This window comes from Lycium ferocissimum, chromosome 7 (genome assembly GCF_029784015.1).
Source record: "Lycium ferocissimum isolate CSIRO_LF1 chromosome 7, AGI_CSIRO_Lferr_CH_V1, whole genome shotgun sequence".
Classification (NCBI taxonomy): domain Eukaryota; kingdom Viridiplantae; phylum Streptophyta; class Magnoliopsida; order Solanales; family Solanaceae; genus Lycium; species Lycium ferocissimum.
Genome location: NC_081348.1, coordinates 70246090 through 70271249, shown reverse-complemented (window position 1 = coordinate 70271249; position 25160 = coordinate 70246090). Strand labels below are relative to the sequence as shown.

Here is a 25160-nt window from a genome sequence, read left to right as displayed (position 1 = left end):
CCCATTCTTGCAAGTTATCACCAAGTAGTTCATATCGAAAGTGTGACAAAGGAGCATACCTCAATCCAATCCCATGTCCATGGCGTGTAGGATGAGACTCTTCATGCTTGTATCCACCATAGGACTCTTCTTCATACTTATCTACTCCTTCTTCTTCTTCATAAGCCTCATGAGGTGTTGCCTCACAATTGCCCTCGGAGTAGTATTCTTCACCCTCATATGGGTTATGATCATATCGACCATATTCTTCATTCGGTCTATGAGCACCATCACCATCATATTCATTGTAAGAATAGTGATGCTCATATTCATCTCCCTCATAGCCTCCGTCACCCTCATAGTCATACCCTCCATTGCTAGAGGCATAACCTTCAAAATCATCTCCACAAGACTCGAAAGCTATGGATGACATCCTTATCTCTCCTTCTCCTTATGTCTCCTCTCCGTGTACCTACAAAACGAGCAAGCAAGATTAGTAGCAAAAGCTCCTCACGTCACTCATATTTGCACTCAAACTTACCTCTCAACCTAAGCTTCTTCCAAGGTTTGTTTAATCCAAATCAATTCACAAGATTGCTAACCTTTGTGGAGGAATAGATGCTTGTTAATTGAAAGACGGACGACTCGATAAAGCAAAAGGACTTGAGCCAAAGAAGTTTCAATGAGGTTAAAATGAGAAAAGCTTGAAAAAGAATTAGCACAAAAAGAAATGGGACTCAAGAACTAATCAACAACTAAGTAAGGTCAATTACTAGTGTTAATTAGCTTGGAAGATCAAGGAAGGATGAACAAATACCTAACGAAACTTAGAACTGAAAATGAAGTGAAACCGGGTTGAAGAACAAACTTGCAATGCAATTTCGGGTAAATGCGGGTATATCTAGGGGTTGTGGCTTTGCATACAACTTCTATATGGCATGTAATATGATCCTGCAAAGGGCCACGGGCCATGCAATTTACCTTCCAATTTTTTTTTTATATGGTTGGCCAACTGGACTTGTACGGACCGTATGTATTCTACAGTCCGTAGATTGGCAGCGTAGATCCCAAACAATGAGCCAAATTTTTTTGCCTTCAATCTACGGTAGATTCTTGGAAATTGTACGGGCCGTATATTTTATACGGTCCGTATATACCCAACGTATATCCAAGACAATAAGCCAAGTTTTGGTGGCCCAATTTTACGATGCAAATATACGGGACGTGAAAATTATACGATCCGTCTACAAGGACCGTATATTGCTTCAATTGCACACGTCTTGTACTTATTTCCTCGAACCTTGAGTTGTAATTTTCCGATTTTTTGACTTGAATTGGCCCACACAAACTAGTATTTTCCTTTTTGGGGGTAGAAAAACACCTTTTGACAACTTTAGGAAAATATTTTGGATCAAACGGACCCTTGGGTCATCTTCTTTCTCATGGAGATATGAAGATCTTCAAGAACACCAAGAACATTCAAATTTTCAATGTACCCCAAATCAACTCGTTTTTGTCTCAAAGTTCAGATCTAAGCTCCCTTTGATTTGGAAAACAAAACCCACTAACTAATTAGCTTCAATTTCAACTCAATCACCAAACCCACTTTTGAGTTCTTCAAGGTCCAACAATGGTGACTGACTCAAACTTAAACCAAATAGCTTCAAACTTTGTATCCTGCTAGATTTGATGCCAATAAGTTCAAATCTAGCCTCAACAACACTCAATTCCAACTCGAAATCGAAGAACACCCATTTTTCCCAAATTCTTCAAGAGCTTCAAAACCCTAACAATGGTGAAATGCTCCCAGCTTCACCAAACCACTCCAAACTTTGGATTTAGAGATTTTAGATAGCAATAAACACAGATTCAATCTCAAATCCACACAAAAAACCAATTTTCAATTTTTTTTTTTTGAATTTTCAGATTTTGAGCCTAGGATTAGAAATTGTAGGAACAATCTCTTAACCTATGCTCTGATACCAAATGATACGATTCGATTTGGGGGAAACACCAAATCAAAACCTAAACGCGGAATTAAGGATAAACAAGAAATTGGGGATGAGAATTGAAGAAAAAGGATGAGAAATAGAGGGATAAAACTAGACCCTAATGATAATGAATCTATGGACAAACCTAAGTATATGAAACCTAGACCCTTCCAATCTAATTCAATCAATAGAACCTAAGCTATTTGAAATCAAGGCAAAGAGTGATTCAAATGAATCCACATGAAACAACTCTTCATGAAATCAATGGAATTAAAGGTTCAAAGACCAACAATGGAATCCACCATTATAATAACTAACCTAAAGCTACTAAGCTAAACAATCTATCTCCAAAGGAGTTTCTCAATTCATCATTCAACATAATCTAAGTAATGAAATGAAAGACAAGCTATATATATCAAGCCCAAGTAAAGAAGACTAATGGCAATTACAATGCTACCCTTAATGAAGTAAGGCCTTGTTTGCTAGTCTTCTTAGTGTAGTCTTCAATTCAAGAATTGGCTTCAATGGCCAAACACGCCCTCCTTGCATAGATACGGCCTCTAATCAACCTTGCATGCATGGCCTTCTTGCAAGCATAGCCTTCTTTGCACAAATAGCCAACTCCCGATCTTGTCCAAGTTTGCAAGTGTAGCCAATTTGCAGAAATATCCCTGTTTGCACGTTTGGCCACTTTGCGCATTTGGTCCCCTTTCTAGTAGCTTCTTCTTCAATCAACTCCCAAGCCACCTTCCACACATCATAAGCCATCTTGTGTGGCTTGTAGGAGCCTCCAAAGGCCTCAAACGACTTCCTCATCTTCCATGTAGCTTGTAGAGCTTGAAGTCTCATATCTCGTCCTTGAATGTACGTCTTGAAATGAAGTGTGCTAAGTAGGATCATATCAAGAGACGAGAGAGAGAATTTATTTATTTCTCTTGAGAGATAAAAATACAATGAGGAAACATCTGTATTTATATTAAAAAAATGACTTGGTCTCAAAGTTACTAATCCTAACTTTTTTCTCCTAAAGATAGACATGCACAATATATGATAGGAATATTTATAACAGATTAACTAAAGAGGTATAACACGTTCTTTTACCCCAAACATAAGCTCTTAAAAGAGATGCGGTGAAATTTTGTGTATGTGGGTCGGGTTAGCAGGGGGTTCTCCCGCAACATATATTTCATTCCCGCCTTCATTTTGAAAATTCACCGCTTTTTCCTATCCCTCCCTCCTAGGGTTTCGCCAAATCAAATGAGTGGTCCAATGGAAATCTCGATGGTCAACAACACCAGCGAACAAAACGGTGTTGTTCCCTCACTCACATTACCATTGCCATTGCCTGATGATAAAGTTGTCGTTTCCGGTATCCAATGAACTTTGATACATAAATATTGTTTCCTTTCTTTTACAGCTCAATAAATTCCTCAATTTTTTTTTTTTTTTTTTTAATAATTGTAGTTGAAGTTTGCTTGAAGCCTTCAAGTACAGCTCGCATTGATGATGTTAGGTTAGCTGTTGAGAGGTATGTAAATTTTCAACATTTCTGTCAAGTGCTCCTTGGCCAATACATAGGAACCTTAATGTTAGAGAAAACCCAATTATCGAATATCCGGGTCCTAATAGAGCGAAACTAACTTGGGATTGAGGCATAGTCTCTACTTTTATATTTGACTTGTCTGGGAACTGTTAAAGCGCATGCCGTTTCATTTGAACACATTTATGGCTAAAGTTATTTCTGAATTTCTCATTCAGAATTGCTTTTTTGGTTATATATATCTGGTACAGAATGCTGGAAAAGAGGAGTATGAGCTATGCGGATGGTCCAATTCCAATTCCAATTGCTGATCTCTTTCTTGCTGAAAATGTGCAGCACATGAGTGTGTGTGACACAGGTATAAAATCTTATGTTTCCGTTAGAGTAGCAAAAAGAAGCTATGTCATGTTTACCAAGCTTACTCTTCGGTATAATGCTCTGCCACATCGTTGCTTTTGTAGATGTCTGGCTGGAGAACCGAGATATCCTTTTGTTCTGGCAAGTAAAGCCAGTCGTTCATGTATTTCAGGTCTGCTTCTTTGCTTGAAGTTATGTTGCTCAAAGTCCATTCCTATTTCCTACCCTAGCTGGACAGATAGACCCTAAAGGATTCTCCAAAACACTCTAAGACCTCATTTGTTTTCATTAAGATTAAGGCGTCTGAATCTGAATGCACGTCTGAATGACTAAGATGTTGTCTCTAGGTCTGAACACTGAATGATTAAGACTGTTTGTTTTTCAACATCAGAATGTGCATAACGTATTTATTTGCACACAATAAATATATAATTCAAATAAAAAAGTAACTAATAATTTAATAAATTGAAATATTATTTGATAAAAAAATGAAGCATTTATTTGCGCTAACAATGGTGGAGATGTGTTGTAGTGGTGGTGGGTGGGGATGGGTGAGTGGTTTCTTGAGGGGGGGTTGGAGGTGGGGTAGTGGGGAGTGGAGGTGGGGTTGGGGTGGGGTGGGTGGTGATGGAGGGTTGGGGTGGGGGGGGTGGGTGATGGGGAGTGGGGGTGGGGTGGGCTGGGGGTTGGTGGTCGGGGTGAAGGTGGGGTGGTGGGTGGGTGGTGGGGAGTGGCGGTGGGTGGGGAGTGGCGGTGGGTGGGGTTGGGGGTTGGGGTGGAGCTAGTGGTATAAATTATCTGGACAAAAATACCTCTTAATGGAATTAAGACTTGGTTCAAGATCTTAATGATTAAGACCTATTCAGACCTAATAAGTGCTTAGATCTTAATGTTAACAAATGCACTTAATGGCCTAAGGTCTAAACCATTCAGATTCAGACCTCCATTAAGTGCAAACAAATGAGGCCTAAAAGTTGCTAAAAACTTTGGCCCCGTATTGGGATTGAATTTGGTACTCCTACCTGAGCCCAACGTAACATACAATTCATCTGTTCCATTGTTGTAGTTATCATTACATTTAACTGCTTCTGTGAAAGGGTTCATAAATCCTGTCCAAGTAAACAATATAAAAGAAAAAAGAAAGAAGTGAAAATGGAGGTCGTGTGAGAATAGCAAACACTGTGCATCTCATTAATTAGAGTTGATTGGATCAATTTTATGACCTCTCCCCTATTTGAATTGAATTGGACATTTTCATTTCTCAGCTTAGCGAGGAAGGACCATGCGAAGAATTAAGTGGGGATGGCCAGCTTTCTACATTTAATGAATGGGTTCTTCCTGCAAAAGAATTTGATGGAATGTGGGAAAGGTGTGTCACTCGCTAGCTTAAAAGAACTAGATCTTCTTCAAGGAACCCAGACGTGATTTATCATTTTATTTCTACAGCTTAATATACGAATCTGGTCTCAAGCAGAGATTGTTGCGATATGCTGCAAGTGCTTTGCTTTTCACTGAAAAGGGAGTTAACTCATTCCTAGTATCCTGGAATCGGTAAGAAACTTGTTTTCCCAATTCACAAATATTTATGATGCCAAGCTGTGCCTACCAACCTCGTGTCTGATTGTGATATGTTCATTCTGCCTTGTATACTTAGCTTGGTGATTTCGAATGTGATATGTTCATTCTGCCTTGTATTCTTTGCTTGGTGATTTCGAATAACCAGCTCTTCTTGAAGCTTAGTTCTATATTCTGAGTTCTTTAGGCACTTGGAAGATATTAGAATTGTCTAGTAGCAGTTTGCACAAAGATAGGTCTCTGTAGAATGCACCGTACACTGTACAATCATCACCAACTTAATCTCCAAGACAATGGAGAATCTAGAATGTTCAAGGAATTCTAAAGTGTTGAGAGAACTCTAGAATGAAAGTTCTAGAGTGAGAAGTCATGAAAGTTCTAGAGTGAGAAGTCTAGAAAGGTTCTAGAAAGAACAACTCTAGAAATAAGAAGAAGTGTAATTCTAGAACTAGGTAGTTGGTAACATTCTAGAAGAGAGTAGTAAATACTCTCACTAGATACCTTCCATCACCACCCACCTTCCATCACCACCCATAAATAGAGGTGGTTCATTTAAGTTGTAAGTGTGCTCAAGTAAGCAAGAAAGGGTGAGAGCAAAGGTGAGAAAATAAGAGAGAACAACAGAAATAGTTGCTAGAGTGTGAGTGAGAAAAATTGAGTGTAAAGATTTGTAAGTACAGAGCTGGTCTTTAGTTTACAATAATAAATTCAAGATGTGAGCAACCAATTGTGTTCAACAATATTCAACATATACATGCTTCATGAAATTGTCATTTAGATCTATGCATCATAAGTGTTTCAGATCCCAATCTTGCATGTGGTTTGTTGCCACGCATGTATCAATATGTTTGCTTAAATCACAAAAGCCCTAATAAAACAATATGCCGATTAGTAGCTTTATAGGTTTACTTTGTGTTTCACACAGAGAACTTACTGCTTGTAGATGTGTAAAGAAAGAGTTATATTTTAACTTGATAACAATCTGAAGTTTCATTGTTGAAAAAGATCAGCATTTTGTCGATCTAGCCAACCTGCTTTAACATTTGGAATCAATGTGGTAATAACACAGTTGAATAGATCTGGTTTTATAGTTTAGTGCATGTTCAGTTCTCACTTATTTTCATGTCGGTCTGCTCTAATAAGCTGATGTTGAACACATAAAGACCAAAAGGTAAAAGAGTGTTGGTTTAGGCTCTCTGCTTTTAGTATACTGGTTGTTTACAAGGGATTTTCCCAAATCAATAAGATTCTTTACCTTCTAGGAAAAATAAATGCCTTCAGTAAAAAATAATTAGATTCAATCACTTATATTTTATGCTTCCTCTGTTCTATATTATTTATTTTTGACGAAATCCTGGTAGTTGTATGAGAAGTGATCATCTTATTCTAGAAAGTTGTATGCTCCATTACAAATGTGGAGGAATTAGTATTGTAGGGAGCAGGATTTATCCCATTCTGGAATGTCTTCAAGTGTGAAAAATTGGAGGATTTGTTTTACTTAATTTAGACCGTCAATGAAATCTGTCTGGGAAGTTTGAATGCCTTGTTAGGTGGCAGAACATCAGATTTTGAGGCTGTCCTATTACCACAACCCTATCATGACTCTTATCTCTTCCAAGAAGAAAATGATTGGAGATGATACCGACATATCAGTGACATTCTTCTTAAATGCGGGATCTGGTTATTTTTCTTTGGGACTTATACCCAAATAGACTCAACAAATTGCTGCATCCAACAAATAGCTGACTTAAGCAACTATATAAATTGGAGAAGAAAGAAAGGGAAAAAGACTCAACAAAATGGAAAAAACCCTAATTCAAACATAAAATAGAATCATGGATGATGTTGGTAGATAGTGGAAAAGAAGAGCAAAATGAAATAGTAATATCTAAGTTGATGATTTCACTTACCTTCTCATTCTCTGGCTAGTGAGGTGGTTATAGCAGTATTACGGGCAAAAAGTGTGAAGGGGTTTCATGTAGACTCTAGGAAATACATTTTCTAGCTATAAAATAGTTGTTTGTTATTCTCTGAATAATTTCGAGAATTAAACCTTGGTTACTGATTTTATTTTGAAACTTTTTTCCATGTCTGAATGTATTGTTTATATATTGTGAATCTTTTCCTCTTGGGAAGAAAAAAACTGAATTGTTTATATGTTGTGAATCTTTTCCTCTTGGGAAGAAAAAAACTTTCAGTTTTCTGAGTGTGCTAAGATTTGTTAAAGAACTAGATTAATTACTGACATTTTGAAACATGTTGCTGTCAGATTTTAGTGCTGCTCATTACTCCCTTCATTGCATTTTGTTTGACCAAAGAGTCAAACATATTCTTCTTTGAATGTGATCTTTCTAGTTCCTTTTAAGCAAATACTCAAAGTTATTAGCATTTTCTGATAGTTTCTAGACCAAGAATTACAGTTACCAGTTTAAAAAAAAAAAATGTTTCTAGACCAAGAATTTATTTGAAACATTAATGTCCTATGTTAAACTGAAAATTGATCAAATCTACCTTTGTGAACATGAATTAGGTATTTGGAGTAGTAGTAATCAGATCTTGATTTTCTGGTTTCTTCTCCCTCACAGACTCTTTCCTTTTTAGCCTTTATTACCTTTGTGGGTGTATCAAAACTGAGCTGTCCTCAGTTGTGTTTATTTTTTCCTGTCCTGCATTCAGTGTCCAGTTCACTGATCTATTTTCTAATTGTTTGTAGCATTATTCTTCTGCATGGACCTCCAGGAACAGGAAAGACATCTTTATGCAAAGCATTGGCGCAAAAACTTTCCATACGTTTTAGCTTTAGGTTTGTACGAAAGCTTTACTGGATGTCCCAGCATTTGGATACTTTGCTGATCTCTTTTTCCTGTTGAAATAATACTCTCGTATATCAGATACCCACAAAGCCAACTGGTTGAAGTCAATGCCCATTCATTGTTCAGTAAATGGTTTTCTGAAAGTGGCAAGCTGGTACGTTTCACATTACACTTTGAGATAACTATTAAGCTCTTGTATAGTCAATGTTCCTTTTTTTTTTTTTTTATAAACTAATATACCATCCTCATTCTCACTTCCTGTATTGTGTACTGTAATAACATCCATATCAGAAGCCTTGCTGTGTGAAAGGGCTTCATCCTCCAGTTGCTTGGAAGTACTTGTGTTAATTGATTTGTCCTGTGCAAATGACCTAACCACCCGTTCCTTGGCTGTTTCCTTCACTTCTTCTTTCGAATTGACTGGCACCTCAACTGTATTCCCCGCCTTTCCATTACTGCTGCCTTGTATCTCCTGTATATTTTATTTTGTCTTTCCTCTGGTTTGGTTTCCTATCTTATTCCTATCCTTGTTACTTTCCACTTCTCTGCATCTCCTTCTGCATCATTCAAAGCAACAAAGGTACTTTTTGTCTCCACAGGCCTTGCATTCCCAATATTACTTGAGCCATTCCCAGAGTTATTTTCTTGTGTAATTTCCCTTCTTTTGTCTTTGATAAATTTGCTTCTCCTTTGTATCCATTCCTGTCTTCTTTGCACGTTACCAACCACTTTTCCACTGGTTAAGCCTCTTGTAGAGTTTGTTGCTGTGCCACTAAGTGATTGGTGTTCTGTTCCTTCTCTTCAATTTTCTGAACATCTTGTATCAACTCATGATGCAATATCATGCATTCCTTTTTTGAGTGATCCTGTAAACAACACCCCTTACAATATTTAGGTAGGTAATCATATTGGATTGTTGTCCATTCTTATTTCAATTCCGCTGTCATCTCATCCTCCTCACTCATTTAGAGCAATACAACAATTATAGTCGATTCGTTAGAATAGAAACTATTCTACTGGCCAAAAGGGCATCCGTCTGATCCCAGAAGACAGATACAACAAGGGATGGGATGACGTTGCAGGGAAGATACAAAGATTTCTGGGTCCTTTTGTAGATCCAAGATTCCATTTAGCAGATGAGCAGTACAAATCCTTCATGGAGGCAGCAAAGATCCCAAAATGGCCAAGCACAATCAGTTCTGAAGCAGGGCAAGCCAATCGCAAGAAGGTGGGGGAAATAACGCACTTCTTCTCTAGGTGTCTTTTGGGAGAATTTAATGATCCATTCAATACAAGTCCAAATGCAGATATCATCCAAAAATGGTTTGTGGGCGGGTGGCAAGTCACTCCAGGACTTAAAGTCACACCCATTAACCATAACTCAGTTTCTCTTTGAGCGCCCATCTAGATTGGAGGCAAGCTGGCGACTGGTTCTCAAAGGGAAGAAGGCTGACTCTTGAATGGTGGACTCTGGTGGCCGGCTCAAAGCTACCCACAAAAAGTCATAAAATAAATGGATAAAGGTTTTCGGGATTCCACTCCATGCAAGGTTAGTAGAAACATTTAAATTTATCGTGAAAAAATGTGGAGGCTACGTCTGAGTAGATGAAGACACGAAACATAAAACACACATGCTATGGGCTCGTACATGTGCGGGGAAGAACATGAAGGTGATTCTGAGGACCATAGAGTTGCTCAAAGAAGACTGGGGCTTTGAACTCACAATTTTAGAAGATTTGCTACTGTCGTAGTATCGTCGGAAAAGGCATTGCCCACGAGATAAGGAAGATGACGGAAGAAGTTGGTACCTCGAACCCCGTATCAAACGAGGAGGTACAAAGGGACAACTTTAATTCGAAAAGTGGCAGTCTGTTTTATCCAACAGATAAAAGAGCAAAGGTCAAAGAGCCCAATAGTTTAATCGGGTGTGGGCCAGGGCCAATTCAAAGACAACTGGGCCTAGATCAGAATTATTACAAATCAGAGCCATCAGGCCCGAATGGCAAGGGGAAAAATAAAGCTTTAAATGAGGACAAACTCCTTAAACCCAAAACCATCTGGCAAGTGAAAAACCCCAATCTGTCTTCTAACAGATTCAATGCTCTCTCAGCCCCTTCAGACTCAAGAGACTTCAAAATTACCATGCAATCAAATCCTGCGGAGCAGCCATCAGGAGAGGGGCAGTCAGATGCAGACGATGAAAGAATTCCCCATGAAAGAATTGCGACTACATACCTCAAGCAGGGAATTGGTTGCTTTGTCCGGCTCAGATACAAATTTCCCTTCTCAAGCAATATGTGAAGCCTTAACATTGACTCAGTACGAAGGTAAGCGACAAACCTACTGTTATTGAGACATCAAAGTGGACAGAAATCACAATGGTTAAGGCATGCAAAGCATTTGGGGTCAATGCTACATGGTTTGAACATGATCTCTTAGATTTAGTTCTAAGGATGGAGCAAAGCAGAAAGAAACAAATCCAAGATCAGGAGTTAAAGCAGTAGGGTGTGGGAAAGGGAAGAAAAGCAGAGGAGAAAGGGAAAGGAAAAGATTAATCTGTGAGATTAATTATGATAAAAAGGAGCAACAAAGTAGTGGCAGCAGGGTCAGGCAGTACCTCACTGTCTGGACGAATTTGAAAGTCCTTAGTTGTAATATTAGGAGGCTGAATGAGGAGGGGAAGAGAGACACCATTTAATCCCTCATTCAGAGTTGGAGGGTTGATATACTATGTTTTGAAGAGACCAAAATCCAAGATTGCAACAATATGCTAATACAACAGCTATGGGGAAACAAATGGGCTAATTGGGTGGAGCTTGAAGCAACTGGCACAAAAGGTGATATCACAGTGATCCGGGACAAAAAGGAAATGAGTGAAAATGGACGAACAATTGGGCTGCTACTCAATTTCATGTATGCTACAGAGTACACTTGAAGAGTTCAGATGGTGCTTCACTGGCATTTATGGTCCTCACACTAATCAGGAGAGGGAGGAGATGTGGGATGAACTAGCAGGGATAAGAGGACTTTGGGAACATCAATGGGTCATAGGGATTTGAAAGTGAAAGACTTGCACCAGGAGATCAAGAGCTATGGAAATATTCTCAGACATAATCCAAGACCTAGGGATCATTGGCCTACCATTACCGGGAGCCCAATTCACATGGTCAAGAGGTGAGAACTAACAAGCATCTAGAATTGATAGATTTTTCATATCTCCAGAATGGAATGACTTTCAAAGCTGTGAGACAAATTGCATTGCCTAAGGTAATTTCAGACCACAGACCCATTTTGCTGGAAAGTGAGGACTGCGATGCCACGCCCTCCTACTTTAAAATCTGAAAACATGTGGCTAGAAGTGGATGGCTTTCTGGAGATACTAAAAAACTGGTGGCAAAGCTACAATTTCAATGGGAGGCCTGATTTCATTCTTATGCAAAAACTATAGAGTCTGAAGAAGGACATTACCAATTGGAACAAGGAGGAGTTTGGTAAACTAGAGACCAAGAAAGGCAAAAACACTAGGTTAACTGGTTCTTGGCCCAAAACACTGAGGTTAGACAATTGAGCATTGCAGAGGCTAATCAATGACAAGCCTGATAGTCGAGATACAACAGTTGGCCAAGACAGAGGTTCCTTTGGCTCAGGGAAGGGGACAGAAACACCAATTTTTTCCAGAAGATTGCCAATTCTAATAGGAGATCCAATTGCAGAGATAGACTTCTGGTGGAAAATGTCTTCATTGAAGATGAGGAGACAGTAAAAAGGAAAACACTGGATTTCTTGGAAAAAGTGTACATTGAATCAGAAGACGGGAGGCCTACTGTGAATTTTGAAGGAATTGCTTCCATCACAGTAGAGGAACGCAATAACTTAGAAGCAGCTTTTGGAGAGGAGGAAGTGCTAGCAGTCATTAAATCCAGTGCCCCTGACAAAGCCCCCTGGGCCTGATCATTATACTATGGCCTTTTCCAGAGCTCTTGGTAATTTATCAAGACAGATCTATTAGCAGCTACGCAACACTACCATCAACATTGCTGGATGCTTAAGTCTTGTAATACTTCATTTATTGCACTTATTCCGGAAGCATATACAAGATTATTGCAAAAGTTCTTGCGGAAAGACTGAAGGGAGTGATGCGGAAACTGGTTGGTCTTTATCTATGCTCAGATAGATGGGGTTTGGTGATAGGTGGATTAAATGGATCCTGTTTAACATTTCAATTGTGAAGTATTCAGTTCTAATCAACAGAAGCCCCGTCGTCTTCTTCTCTTCACAGATAGGCGATTAAGGCAAGGTGACCCCCTTTCACCTTTTCCGTTCATCCTAGCTATGGAAGGGTTGAGTAGAATGCTGAACAAAGCAAAGCAATTGCAATGGTTCAATGGTTTTGATATAGGAAGGGATAAAACAGTCAATATCTCTCATTTGCTTTATGCGATGATACATTGATCTTCTGTGGGGCTGACAGAGAGCAACTCCTATATCTAAACCTTACTCTACTCTACTCATATTTGAAGCAGTTTCAACTCTTCATATAAACATCCTTAAGAGTGTGATCTATCCTTAAATGAGATGCAGAACATTGGGGAACTGGCAGACATACTGGGTTGCAGAACTGGTACCTTTCCAACCACATACTTAGGCCTCCCATTGGGGGCTAAATATAAGGCAGAAGGCATCTGGAGTGGAGTCCATTGAAAAGTTTGAAAACAGACTTGCTACTTGGCAGATGCAATACCTCTCTATAGGGGGAAGACTAACATTGTTCAACAATGTGTTTGATAGTATCCCAACTTACAGTATGTCACTACATCCCATATCCAGTAAGGCTTTGGAGCAACTGGACAAAACTAGAAGGAATTGTCTTTGGGAAAGGAATAGCAGCAGCCACAAATTCCATTTGGTCAGGTGGCCAACAATCTTGTTACCAAAAAAGCTGGGTGGCCTGGCATTAGAGACATTGCACTGCACAACTAAAGCCTACTAATGAAGTGGCTATGGAGATACACCCAGGAGGAGCAGAGCTTTTGGAAGGATGTAATTATTGCCAAGCATGGAGCCTTAAACTGTTGGTGCTCTAATATCCCAACAGAACCATATGGGGTTGGTGTCTGGAGAAGCATAAGCAAGTTATGGGAGTTCTCACAATACCAGCATGTAGTAGCAGGGATTGGACTTCATATTAGTTTCTGGAGAGACAACTGGTTAGGCAACAACCCCCTAATGGTTGCTTATCCTAACATGTTTCAGTTAGCAAGTGAGCCAAACTCTACAGTTCAACAATACAGAGAAGGGAATTCATTGAACATCACCCTTAGAAGGAACATACATGAGTGGGAAATGGAGGAGTTGGTACGCCTACTAGCAGCACTTCATAGTGTTGCAATTAACATTCAAACACCAGACCAACTCAATTGGGGAGACACGAGGAATTGGAAGTTCTCAGTTAAAGAAGCATACAAACTTCTAGGCCCACAGAATGCAATTACAGCTCACTGGCCTTGGAAGTTTATATGGAAGATCAAACTGCCCCCTAAGATCAGCTGCTTTAGCTGGACTGCACTTCATGAAGCTTGCCTTGCTCTAGACAATCTGGCTAGAAGGAAGTTTCAGATGGTTAACAGATGTTATATGTGCTTGAAGGAAGTTGAAACACACAACCACCTATTTCTACAATGCCCAATAGCAGCAGATCTATGGAATATGTTTTTACTTTTGAGTACTTTTTGGACTCAAATGGATCATGCCTCAGAGTATCAGGGATGTTTTTTGTAAGCTGGAGTTGCTTGAAAGTTGATATTGCCATCAAGAGAATCTGGAAGATGATACCTTCAACCATTTGTTGGAGTATCTGGAATGAAAGAAACAGAAGATGCTTTGAAGGGATATCAACTACCTGCCAATCTTTAAAAGCTAAATGCCTCATGTTTTTGTATAGTTGGGTTTATTTATCCCCTTTAGATTCCCCTGTCACCTTTGTCAGCTCCCTGTCCCTTAACTATCTATGTAAAGGAGAGCTGACCCTTTTACTATTCTACTTTTGTAACCTAAGTTACTCGGACTCGGGTGCGGGTGTCCGACACGGGTATGGATCCCAAGGTCGGATCCTTCATGATCAAATTATTACTGGTGCAATTAAAATTAGTCTCTAATTATTATTGGTACAGATGTACAGTTGAAACTCTAATTTTATAAACTTAAAAACTCTTGAAGAGATAGTCTATGTAATGTTTATCCCATAAGCCTACGTGGCAGCATATTAGCAAAAGGTTAATTAATAAATTGGTCAATTCCTAATTAGGTCTCTGTTCTTCTTCTTCGTTCTTTGTCTGAAACTTCTTCCCCAAATCTTTACTTTGGGAAATCAAATCTCAAATTTTCCCCAAAATTTTGGTCAACACACCCGATCTCGTTTGATCGGATCCGACACAGATCCCATACCCTTACCCGTGTCAGTGTCGTGTCGACACGGGTACGGCACCCAAACTGCCGAGTCCAAGTAACTTAGAATTGTAACTACGGTGCATCTACTTGATGCCTGCAATGAAATTATTTACTTCATCGAAAAAAAAAAGAAAAAAAAAAGGCAAGTCCAAGTTTCACTACAAAAATCATCAAGAATAGAGAAGAAACATTTATATCCATTATGTGGGAGTCTTGTATGGTCCCCTGGTGTCCAAGTGTATCATCTCAAAACAGTTTTAATGGTGATATTACTATTAGGAAAAGGAATTTTGTTTTTCTAGCTATTGGACAAACATCACAAGGATAATGAGAATCAGACAAAGATGGAATAGAATTGATGTTCTTCATTGCAGAAAATGGCATATGCCCCAAACAAAGGTGCCAATACCTTACATTGGAATTTTATTTTACGGGAAATGAAACTGAACTCAAAATTGAAGGGTAACCAGACTGAAAAAGAGTAAATAGAAAGGAAGACATCTTTGTTCAGTGAGAACTTCTTAGGCTGGGTAGTGGATTGGTGTAGGTATAGACCATCCTTTAGCATCACCAAAATCGAGAGCCCTCTTCACTGAAGGGGCCTGCAACATCCACCCAGAAGAAGAAAATATTAAAGAGACAGTTCATCTATTTACAAAGTATCTGAACCGAGGTCAAATTAAACCTGGAGGGGACATAGAGAATATTTTTGAGAGTGAGATTAGTGTAAATAGGCGTGTTACAAATGAGTTGCCTTGAATTTATGTGAATTAGTAACATTTGACATTTATTAGACTTGGTAAAGGTTGCTACTTAGAAAAAATTGAGGAATCAGAGGGAATATGTTCAGTAGCTCTAGAATCTAAGATCCAGGATGTAGATTTTATGGAATCAGAAGAAACTGAATCAGTGAAGATTATACCAGAACAGTTAGCAGCATTGACAAAGGGTTCTGAAGATGAAGATCCTGGCTGTCCAATCTTCACTTGTTGGAGAAGCTGCACTTGTTGAGAGATTGGTCCTGAGTGAGCTGTTGTCCTGTGTTCCCTTCTTCAGTCACATTGATTTGATCACCATCATTCAACTGAAAGAACTGCATTGCTTTTGACTGGTCCTTGATACCTCTTGGATTTTGTTGAACTTAAAATCTGAAGGAAATCCAATAATCCTGTAGCATTTATCAACATTGTGCCCAGGGAAATCTAATAATCCTTTGAATTGAAAATTTCTTATCTTCTGTCCAGAAGATTTCTGATTGGCTGCCAAGAAAGAGGAGTCTCCAGGGAACTGAGAGTTCACATGAACCTCACACTGCTTTTCATCTAGCATTAGCAAAGGAATAAGCTTGATTTACACTTGGCAGTGGTGAAATCATGAGGCTATTACTCTTCACAGATGCATAAGTTTCATTCAATTCCGTGAAGAATTGATTCAGCCTTCCATCTTGAAGGATGTTGTCATTTTAGTCTTTCCTCCACACAGTCTCAAGAGCAGCTCTGGTTTTCATCTGTCTTTCGAATTCATTACCCCTTTAACTCTTAAAATCTCATTTCAATGGGATCTACAACAGAGGAAACCTCATTGGAAAATTTAGAGAATAGAACTTAGAAAAAATTTCAAATTACAATGTATATATATATATATACAACTATCAGGAAATAAAAATATTCTATATGTGTCCTACCTACACTGAGCAATAAATAACAAACTGTACTACTATTTATTTAGTTACCAAATTGTCCTCGTGGATAATTCTAGAATATCCATTATGCTACAACTGTTGAAAGTGATCGGACGACTATAAAAAGCTCCAGAAAATCTTTGATCAATGGTTGAGATGGCTCCGTTTGTCCCAGCATGCTTTGTATCTAGTTTAGTGTTAGGTCCTTTGGTTTTCAGTTTGTTCTGAATGGAATTAGAATCCCCAATTGCTTCTAACTTCTCCCTTTTCTTTCTGCTCATCTTGTTTGCTCAATTCTGTGCCACCATTGATGCGTGAGTTATTATTTCCAACAATGTGACTTACACTCTTATATTTCAACCTTAGGTTGCGAAGCTGTTCTCGAAAATCCAAGAAATGGTAGAGGAAGAAAACAATCTGGTATTTGTTTTGATTGGTGAGAATTACGATAACTGAAGAATTCAGTTATAATGGTGAACTATTTAATTATCTTTTAGCGTTGTAACTCTTTACCCTTGTTTCTACAGATGAAGTTGAAAGCCTCGCTGCTGCTAGAAAAGCTGCTATGTCTGGCTCTGAACCTTCAGATTCTATCAGGGTACCATTATCTTTTTATTACTAACTAAATTAAAACCTGTTACGAATTCTTTTTTTGACAAAGAACAAATATGTTTTTTGGATGTAGCTGCATATTGGTTTGTCCTTTGTCTCATGCATATCTTCTCAGGTAGTGAACGCTTTGCTGACCCAGCTTGACAAGTTGAAGTCCGCGCCAAACGTCATAATACTGACTACGTCCAATATCACTGCTGCTATTGGTAGGCTTATCATTAAATTCAGATGCCATACGAGGAGAGTATATTTCAGCCTCTTCATTCTAATATTGATAGTTTAACATTAAATTTCTCGTTATCAGTCAGATATTTTAGATCTATTGCACTGGCTAGAGAATATGACATTTCCATTTTTAGCCTCCTATATTGATCTTTTGATCTTATGCCCATAATACTAATCTTTTTTATTCTACTCCCTCTGTTCCAATTTATGTGGTGGTGTTTTTATTGGGCATGAAGTTTAGGAAAAATAAACTTTTGAAAATTGTGGTCCAAAACAAATCAGACAATTGTGTGGCAATAAATCATCTCATTAAGGATAAAATGAAAAGTTAAATTAAATAAAGATGTCATTTTTTTTGACACAAACTAAAAAGAAAAGTATGACACATAAATTGGGACAGAGGTAGTATGATTTTTGAAAATAAAGAATCCTTATCCTCTCAAATTTCGCACATTACGTCAGCGTTATCAGAGGCGAAAAGCGCAAAAGCTCTAAGGTCCGTTGTGGATTTAAGCGCAGATGAAGTGTGGACTTTAATGAAGAAAGACAAATGGAGAAAAAATACAAATATGTATGTGTCATCATGACTAATAACTATAAACATGAATAACAAATATATGGTTACGATAAAATGAAATATCAATTATTTAGTTTTGCCTCTTCAAGATTATACTCATTGGCAAGAAAAGGTATGCAGTAGAGCCTTGATGATGACACTGAAGCGCCCCCTACGTGAAGCTAAGTTCGCTTTAGGGCTTAACTTAAGTGCTCTTTAAGCGCGCCCTTGACAATACTGCATTACGTTTTAATACAGACTTGTGTGATTACTCTCTACTGGTAAATTTTTTAGTTACCAAAGTTGATAGGATAAAGCAGGAAATTGAATTAGTAGTCCTGCTCCTCTTCAGTTTTCAGTCATATTTGGGGTTTTGATGTGGGCCTTAATTCCTATCATATGTTTCTATTATTGATCTCACCGTCATCTCAGTATTGATCTACCCTGAACTTTGGAATGTTTAGTGCTTTATTGTCAAATTATAGTACAAGATGTCATCTACAGACTCTTGTTTAATGTCTAGTTGAACCTATCCCGGCTAATTGGCAAAATTGAAGCATTTGAACAATATAAAGTAAGATGTCTTGGTCTCCAAGTATTCTACTGTAAGTAGTCGTGCAAGCTGAAATATAAAAGGCTATATATATATATCTTTGACAACGGAATTTCCAGTGTTGTGAAAGGCGAGCGCCTTTCGCCTTTTGGCGTGAGGCGTGGCAAGGCGAGCCTGCCTCGCCATAGACAGCCAAGAAGTGGCGTTTTTCAAAAGGCGAGGCGAGAATGGCGAATGGCGAGCTGTGGCGACGCCTTTTGATTTAAAAAAAAAAAAAAAAGAAACGTGCCTAACTTAAAATAAAAGAGAATAAAGAGAGCAAAAGATTATTTTTACCTAGGGTTTCACTTTCACTTTCAGCAGCCGTTTCCATCTTCCACTTTCAGGTAAGCCTTTTTCCTTCTTCTTCCTCTTTTTCTTCTTGTTCTTCTTCTTCTTCTTCTTTCTATTCTTTCTTCTTTCTTTCTGGCAGCCGCTGGTGAGTGGTGATCCAATTCTGGCAGATTAGCCTTTTTCAGGCAGATCTGACTTTTCCAGCAGCTGGCCGGTGACCCAATTCCGGCGGATTTGTTTTCTTCCATTTTTGTATTCATATTTATTTTTGTTATATGAATTTTTGCCTTTTAGTGTTATATAAGCCTTTTATTAAGTTTTTCAATTGAAATATTTGCTAGTATATTTTTGAGTATATGAGTTTTTGGGTATTTATATATATGCATATTTAATATTTTAATTTTTTGTGTTAATTCTTGCCTCGCTTCTAAAAGGTGCTCGCCACGCCAAGCCTCGCCATGAGGCATGAGGCGAGCCCTTGTCGCCACGCCTCGCCTTTGGCCATCCTAAACACTGGGAATTGCAAGCACAGTGACTATTGAGTTTCTTTAATTGTCTGAAATCACTCTGTGTGCAGAGGTTCAGATCTTTTAATATATTAATATCAGCTTCAGTTTGTTGTTTTTTCCTTTTTTGTTTTCTTAATAAAAGCATGTGCAGATCATCATGCATGTGTTTGTTCTTCCCTTTTTGAATCTTGTTCACGAGTGCCACCGTAATAATGGTTCAGAAGCGTTAGCTGTTTCTAATGGTTCTTGATTAAAAAACTAGTGGTTCAGAAGCATGTAGTAGTTTTGAAGTTTTCTATAATCAGTTTCTTCTGCTATTAAATTTAAAACCACTGGAGGCTGTACAATATGTAATGCATGTTTAGCAAGCTAGTATGGATATCTTCATTTGAAAGCTATTGGATCTTAATGTACACTAGAAGATTAAAATTTCGAATTTTTATGAATAGTTAATACTAATTAAACTGATGTTACCATGCAATTGGTGCATTTTCCTTTTACTTCCCTTTTTCTGCCAGGTGACATGCTTCTACCATACCTACCCTGATAAGATTTGCATAAGTTGCAAGTTGTTTCTAAATGATGTACTTTCATGGGATTGCAGATATAGCTTTTGTGGATCGTGCTGATATTAAGGCATATATTGGACCACCAACTCGTCAAGCACGTTATGAGATACTGCGATCATGCTTGCAAGAGCTATTGCGTACTGGAATTTTGTCAAATTCGCAGGTACTGGTGGGTCTTCGGCTCACTTTAGTTTTGTTTTGTACACCTGGATAATAATGTAGAAATTCTCTACAAATGACTGGAATATATGCAGGATGGAGATCATCTTGTTCTCCCAAATTTTGCTAATTTGAAGGAGAACTTGAGCGAAGTAGTTTCAACTGAGTCTCAAATGTCGCTACATCTTGGTAAACAATTGCTTGAAGCTGCAGAGGCATGTGAGGTAAAGATTCGCCCTTTATTTCCACTCAAGTAAATGCAACAGCATATAATTGTGATAAACATATATCCGTATCTTTCAGGGTATGAGTGGAAGATCACTTAGAAAGCTACCATTCTTGGCACATGCTGCACTTGCTAATCCTTACAGTTGTGAACCTGGCAAGTTTTTGCATGTGATGATGCAAACAGCTAAAGGAGAACGTTCAGAGCTGTCCGAGTGAATTTTTGCCATTCAATGTCAAAATTCTTCTGTTACTAACCCTGTTACCAAGCTCAACTGTAGAGCAAATGGATGACTAGCACCGATAAAATGCCGAGAATTATCATATGGTTACCTGAGCCTGACAGAAACAAGCTCTTTATTATCTCTTCGGGAAAAGTGGAAGGGTTTCGGGCAATGTGAATTGTGTAACAGCGATACATTTGAAAGTTATTACATCAATGATAGGCATTCTTGCATGTTGCAACATCAATTGCGCTACGAGTTGCATATATGAAAGTTAAGCTGATTTATGCGATATGTAAATAGTACATCTCCATCTCCCTCTCCATCAGATACTGGTCGAATTAGTCAGCTTAGTCGAATTAGCTTTGGTTTATGAAGTTTAACACTAACTGATTATGTCAGGCACTGAGCTTTGGAAAGTTGATAATGGACCCGCTTCTTTTGGCATCCACACATTGTTGCATATTAGTGAGAAAGCCTATCCATCCTCGGGAAATAATGTCAAAATTCGATTTGTTCGGCTATCTATATAGTGATAAATAGTACTCTCTCCGTCCCAAAAAGATTGTCTTGATTCGGATTAGGAGGGTCAAACTAATTAATGTTCGGTGTGAATTCAGATATAGAATCTTTAATTTTTTTGAAATAAAGATTACATATTAAGAAACTACAGAAAAAATACTATAAGTCATACAGTAATAGTTAACAATGCAAAATATTTAGAAAGTATTTGAAAAAACTATGGTCAAAGAAAATATCCTTGACTGTCCAAATAGTAACTAAAACAATCTTTTTGGGACGGATGAAGTAGTTAACTTAAGCAAGTGAGTTTAAGTTGTACCAACTGGGGAGTAAGGAAATTAGCTTATTCACTAGTGTCAGTTGGCCCGTGCTAAGCCCGGGCCCAAACCGACATTAAAATTTAATTTGTAGATATTTTTTAAATTTTTTCTGCTCTTGCTTCTTTATTTTTGTAACATTAATTTGACACTTTAAAAAGACTTCTAAAATTTCAAAGTACAAAAACGTATATGAAAGTTAGAAAACATTTTTCTTAGTTGTATTAGATTCTTTAAAAAAAAAAAAAAATCAAACAATAGAAAGCTCTTCTAATTTATATTTTACTTAAATCTTTTGAGATTAAAGTTTTCGATGATCCAACTTGTGGTTATTATTTTAAAGACCGGGTGTAGACTTTACCTATATAAGCTACACTTAGAACTATTTCTCATTTAACCTATCTTGAAATATATGAATATTGAACTTTTCTCTCTAGTTGAGACTTGACGTGATTTGGTGGACTCCAAATTGTACAACCTTGTTTTGATCATTCAATTTGCAAGGGATTGTTATTCTCTTGAGAATTGTTGCATAAGATAGGTGCCTTTGATCCTTTTGCAAGGTAACTAGGACTAGTTCTGATGCAAGCCCATTTGCCTCAAGGCCATTCACAAGGAGCTAAGCTCGGGAACTACAACACTTGCAAGGTCTATTATGAAGCGGGAGGCTCTTGAGTATACTTTTGATGAGCATCTTGGATCCCAAATCCATTTGTTGATGAAGATTGCTTGGGGAGAAGAAGAGGAAATGGAAAGTCATCACAATGGCTAAAAGAGGAAGAGTTGGCTATTCTTGCAAAGGAGATTTCAAGATTTTGAAGAAAGAAGAATAGCCAAACAAGGTCCTTGTCTCATTAAGGGTGTTTATGTCATTTTACTATATTTTATTTCTAGCATAGTATAAATAGTTCTCTTTTTCTTCACGGAAGACTTAGATTATTTTGATGAGATAGTGAAAACTTGTAAAACTCTAGAATTGAGTGTTTGAGAGCTTGTTAAGCTTTTGGTTATTTGAATTGTTGAGAAGGTGGTTAATTGGGAAATCAATCCCTTTTGGTCTCCTTAAGAGTTTGGTGTTTTTGGATAATCTAATTGAAGGTCCTAATCTTTTATGGTTAGGGTTGTCTTTTAGTCTTATTCAATTGTGTCAATCTATTCTATCTTTAATTTCTTGTCTATTTCTTATCTTTCCTTTTTATTATTATATCAATTGGTATCAGAGCCTAAATTAGGTTTGTTTCAACAAATCTAGCTTGGGATTTGATTCAACGAAAAAAAAAAATCCCGAATTTTCTTGTTGATTTTGTTGATTCTAGTGTTAGATTAGAGTTTCTTGGTGTTTCTAGAGTCTAAATCTTCCTTTTCGAGTCAATTCGGAGTTAGTGTTTACGTTCCACCATTGTTGAGCTTCAAAGCTTCAAGGACAAGGTTGGTGGGTTTGAAGAAGGAGAAGAATTGAAGGTTCAAGTTAGTTGAGATTTGTTCTCTAGTGGATAAGGACTCTAAATCCAAAAATGGGAGGTATTTGACTAAGGATTTAAGGATCTACCATTTTTGGTATTTGAAGTTTTGAAGAACTCAAGAACTTGAAAAGTGAGTCTTGTGATTTGTTTGAAATTGAAGGCTAATTTCTAGTGGGCTTTGTTCTCCATATCAAAGAGAGCCTACATCCGAAATTTGAGCGAATTTGGAGTTGAATTGAAGGTAGATAAAATTTTGAATTGTTCCTGTGTTCTTGAGGTTGTTCATATCTTCAAAGGAAGAAGGAGACCCAAGAAAGGTATTTGATCTTCAAATTTTTAGTCAAAGGGTAAAAAGGTGTTACACATATCCAAAAAGGGAAAATACTAAGTTTGGAAGGGTCCCACAAAGATAAATAAAAAATGGAATAATTCGCACAAGGTTTGAGGAATCGAGTACAGGGACTCGCGTGCTGCACCCGCGATGCGGGCTCGACACGAAAACACCAATCAGGTGATGGACCAGCGACGCGGACCTGGCACAAAAACACAAGAATATGCTAGCCCCACAACACGGACTCAACACAGAAAGGGAAATTTTCAGAAGCTAATTTTTACGTGTTGGACCCGCGACGCATGACCAATACCTGATAAAAAAAAAATTTGAAATTTTTTCTAAGTGTCCTAAACGGTTTGTATCTTTCCTAATCTCTTTCCTTTGATTCTTACAACTAATTAACAACTAGTAATCGATCTTATTAGTTGTTAAATAGTTCTTGAGTCCGAATTCATTTCGTGCCAATTCTTCTTAAGCTTTTCTCGTTTAAATATCGTTGAAGCTTTCTTGATTCAAGTGCGTTTGTTTAATTGAGTCGTCCATCTTTCTTGAGTCTATAAGAATCTATTCCGACCAAAAATAGCATTTGAATCCTTTGAGACTAGCCGACTTGAACAAGCTTACAACCTTGAGCCGAAGCAATTTGTGAGGCAATCCACAAGGTACATTTGAGTGATTGTGAGTTGTTTATACTAACCTAACGCGTTTGCTTGTTTTGTTGAGTGTCATTCATAGGTACTATGTCGTCGGAGGATGGAACACTAGTTCCCACTAGGGAACTTACTCTCATGGATCTCATGAGAGAGTTACAAAGTATAAAAGGCACAATGGGAAACTTGGGTGGTCAAATGGCGAACTTGGGAAGGCGAGTGGAGGCCTTGGAAAGTGGTAGTCGAGAGGTGTCCCATTCACCTCGGGTGATATACCAAGGAGGTTCGAGTGGGGTTAATCAAAGTCCTTCACATACGATCACACCCGGAACCTTTCACTAAATGTACAACTCCACTCCCCAAACCACACCTCAAAATGTACCCATCCACAATCCCATTGTTACCTACCCAAATAACATTCCGATAGGTCCACAAAATGACCCATTACCACAAGAACCACCCCTAAATGAACCGTACCACCAACCAAATGATCCACATCCAAATGACCCTATACCAATCCACAACCTTCCACTTCACCAACAACACAACCGGGATGATTGTTCAAATCATGAGGATGAGATAGATGAGGCGATGCATGAACGGTATGGGAACCAAGGGATGGGCCAATGGGGCCAAGCACAAGGTGGATACCGGGGTAGAGGTGGAAGACATGGCTATCAACCTCACATGCGTAGGCGAGTAGGGTACCAAGATCGTGAAGGGTACCAAGGGCGAGAGCGCCAAGGTTATGATTTTGATGGTGAATATGAGGAACATCATGGCCATGGGGGAGGACGAGACACGAGTCTCCATTCTATTAAGATGACTCTTCCCACTTTCAAGGGAGCTTGTGATCCCGATGCCTTTCTTGAATGGGTTAAGCAATGTGATAGGATATTCGAAACAAATGACATGTCCGAAGTGAAAAAGGCTACCTATGCCATTGCTCAATTTGAGGGTTATGCTTCAACATGGTGGGAAATTCAATAGAGGGCTCGTAGAGTTGTCCAATTGCCAATGCCACGCACTTGGGGTGATCTTAAAGAAATCATACAGAGCAAGTATGTCACCGAGCGCTACAAACAAGAACAACTCAAGAAGGTGTATAACTTGAGACAAGACAAGAGAAATGTGGAAGAATATTTCCATCAATTCCAACTTGTCAAGATGAGGATTGATTTCCAAGAACAAGAGCTGCATGAAATGACTCGGTTTCGGGCCGGGTTGAATAGTGAAATCACCTCCCAAATGAGGTTTCATAACTATAGGAACATTCAAGAAACTCTTGAAGCGGCTATTGAAGTCGAAAATGGTCTCAAGGAAGACAAAATCAATAAGTCAAGGGACTATGTGAGTTCATGGAACAATAACAAAGAAGGAGGAACTTATTCCTCAAATTGGCAAAAGAGTAAGGGCACCATGCAAGTAACCAACAACCCCTTTGAAAAGGACGCTCAAATTGAGAAGCAATTTGATAAACAACCTCTAAGGTTCAACCCAAAGGAAGGAGGTACGAAGACTCCCAT

General features: G+C 38.3%; 1 protein-coding gene across 2 annotated transcripts; it reads left to right on the top strand.

Moving 5' to 3' along the window:
• The first annotated feature begins 3087 nt into the window (after positions 1–3087).
• LOC132061864 (pachytene checkpoint protein 2 homolog) lies at positions 3088–20640 on the top strand. Of its 2 annotated transcripts, none has more exons than XM_059454551.1 (14): positions 3088–3339; positions 3435–3498; positions 3762–3868; positions 3972–4039; positions 5133–5236; positions 5314–5418; positions 8156–8245; positions 8334–8409; positions 16750–16819; positions 16911–16981; positions 17111–17201; positions 19776–19909; positions 19995–20123; positions 20203–20640. In XM_059454551.1, the coding sequence occupies exons 1-14, from the start codon at positions 3228–3230 to the stop codon at positions 20341–20343; spliced, it is 1362 nt and encodes a 453-aa protein (XP_059310534.1). In that variant the 5' UTR covers positions 3088–3227; the 3' UTR covers positions 20344–20640. The 2 variants fall into 2 exon arrangements, with proteins under 2 accessions (XP_059310534.1, XP_059310535.1); XM_059454552.1 differs by having other exon boundaries at positions 3091–3339; positions 19776–19903.
• Positions 20641–25160: the final 4520 nt, after the last annotated feature.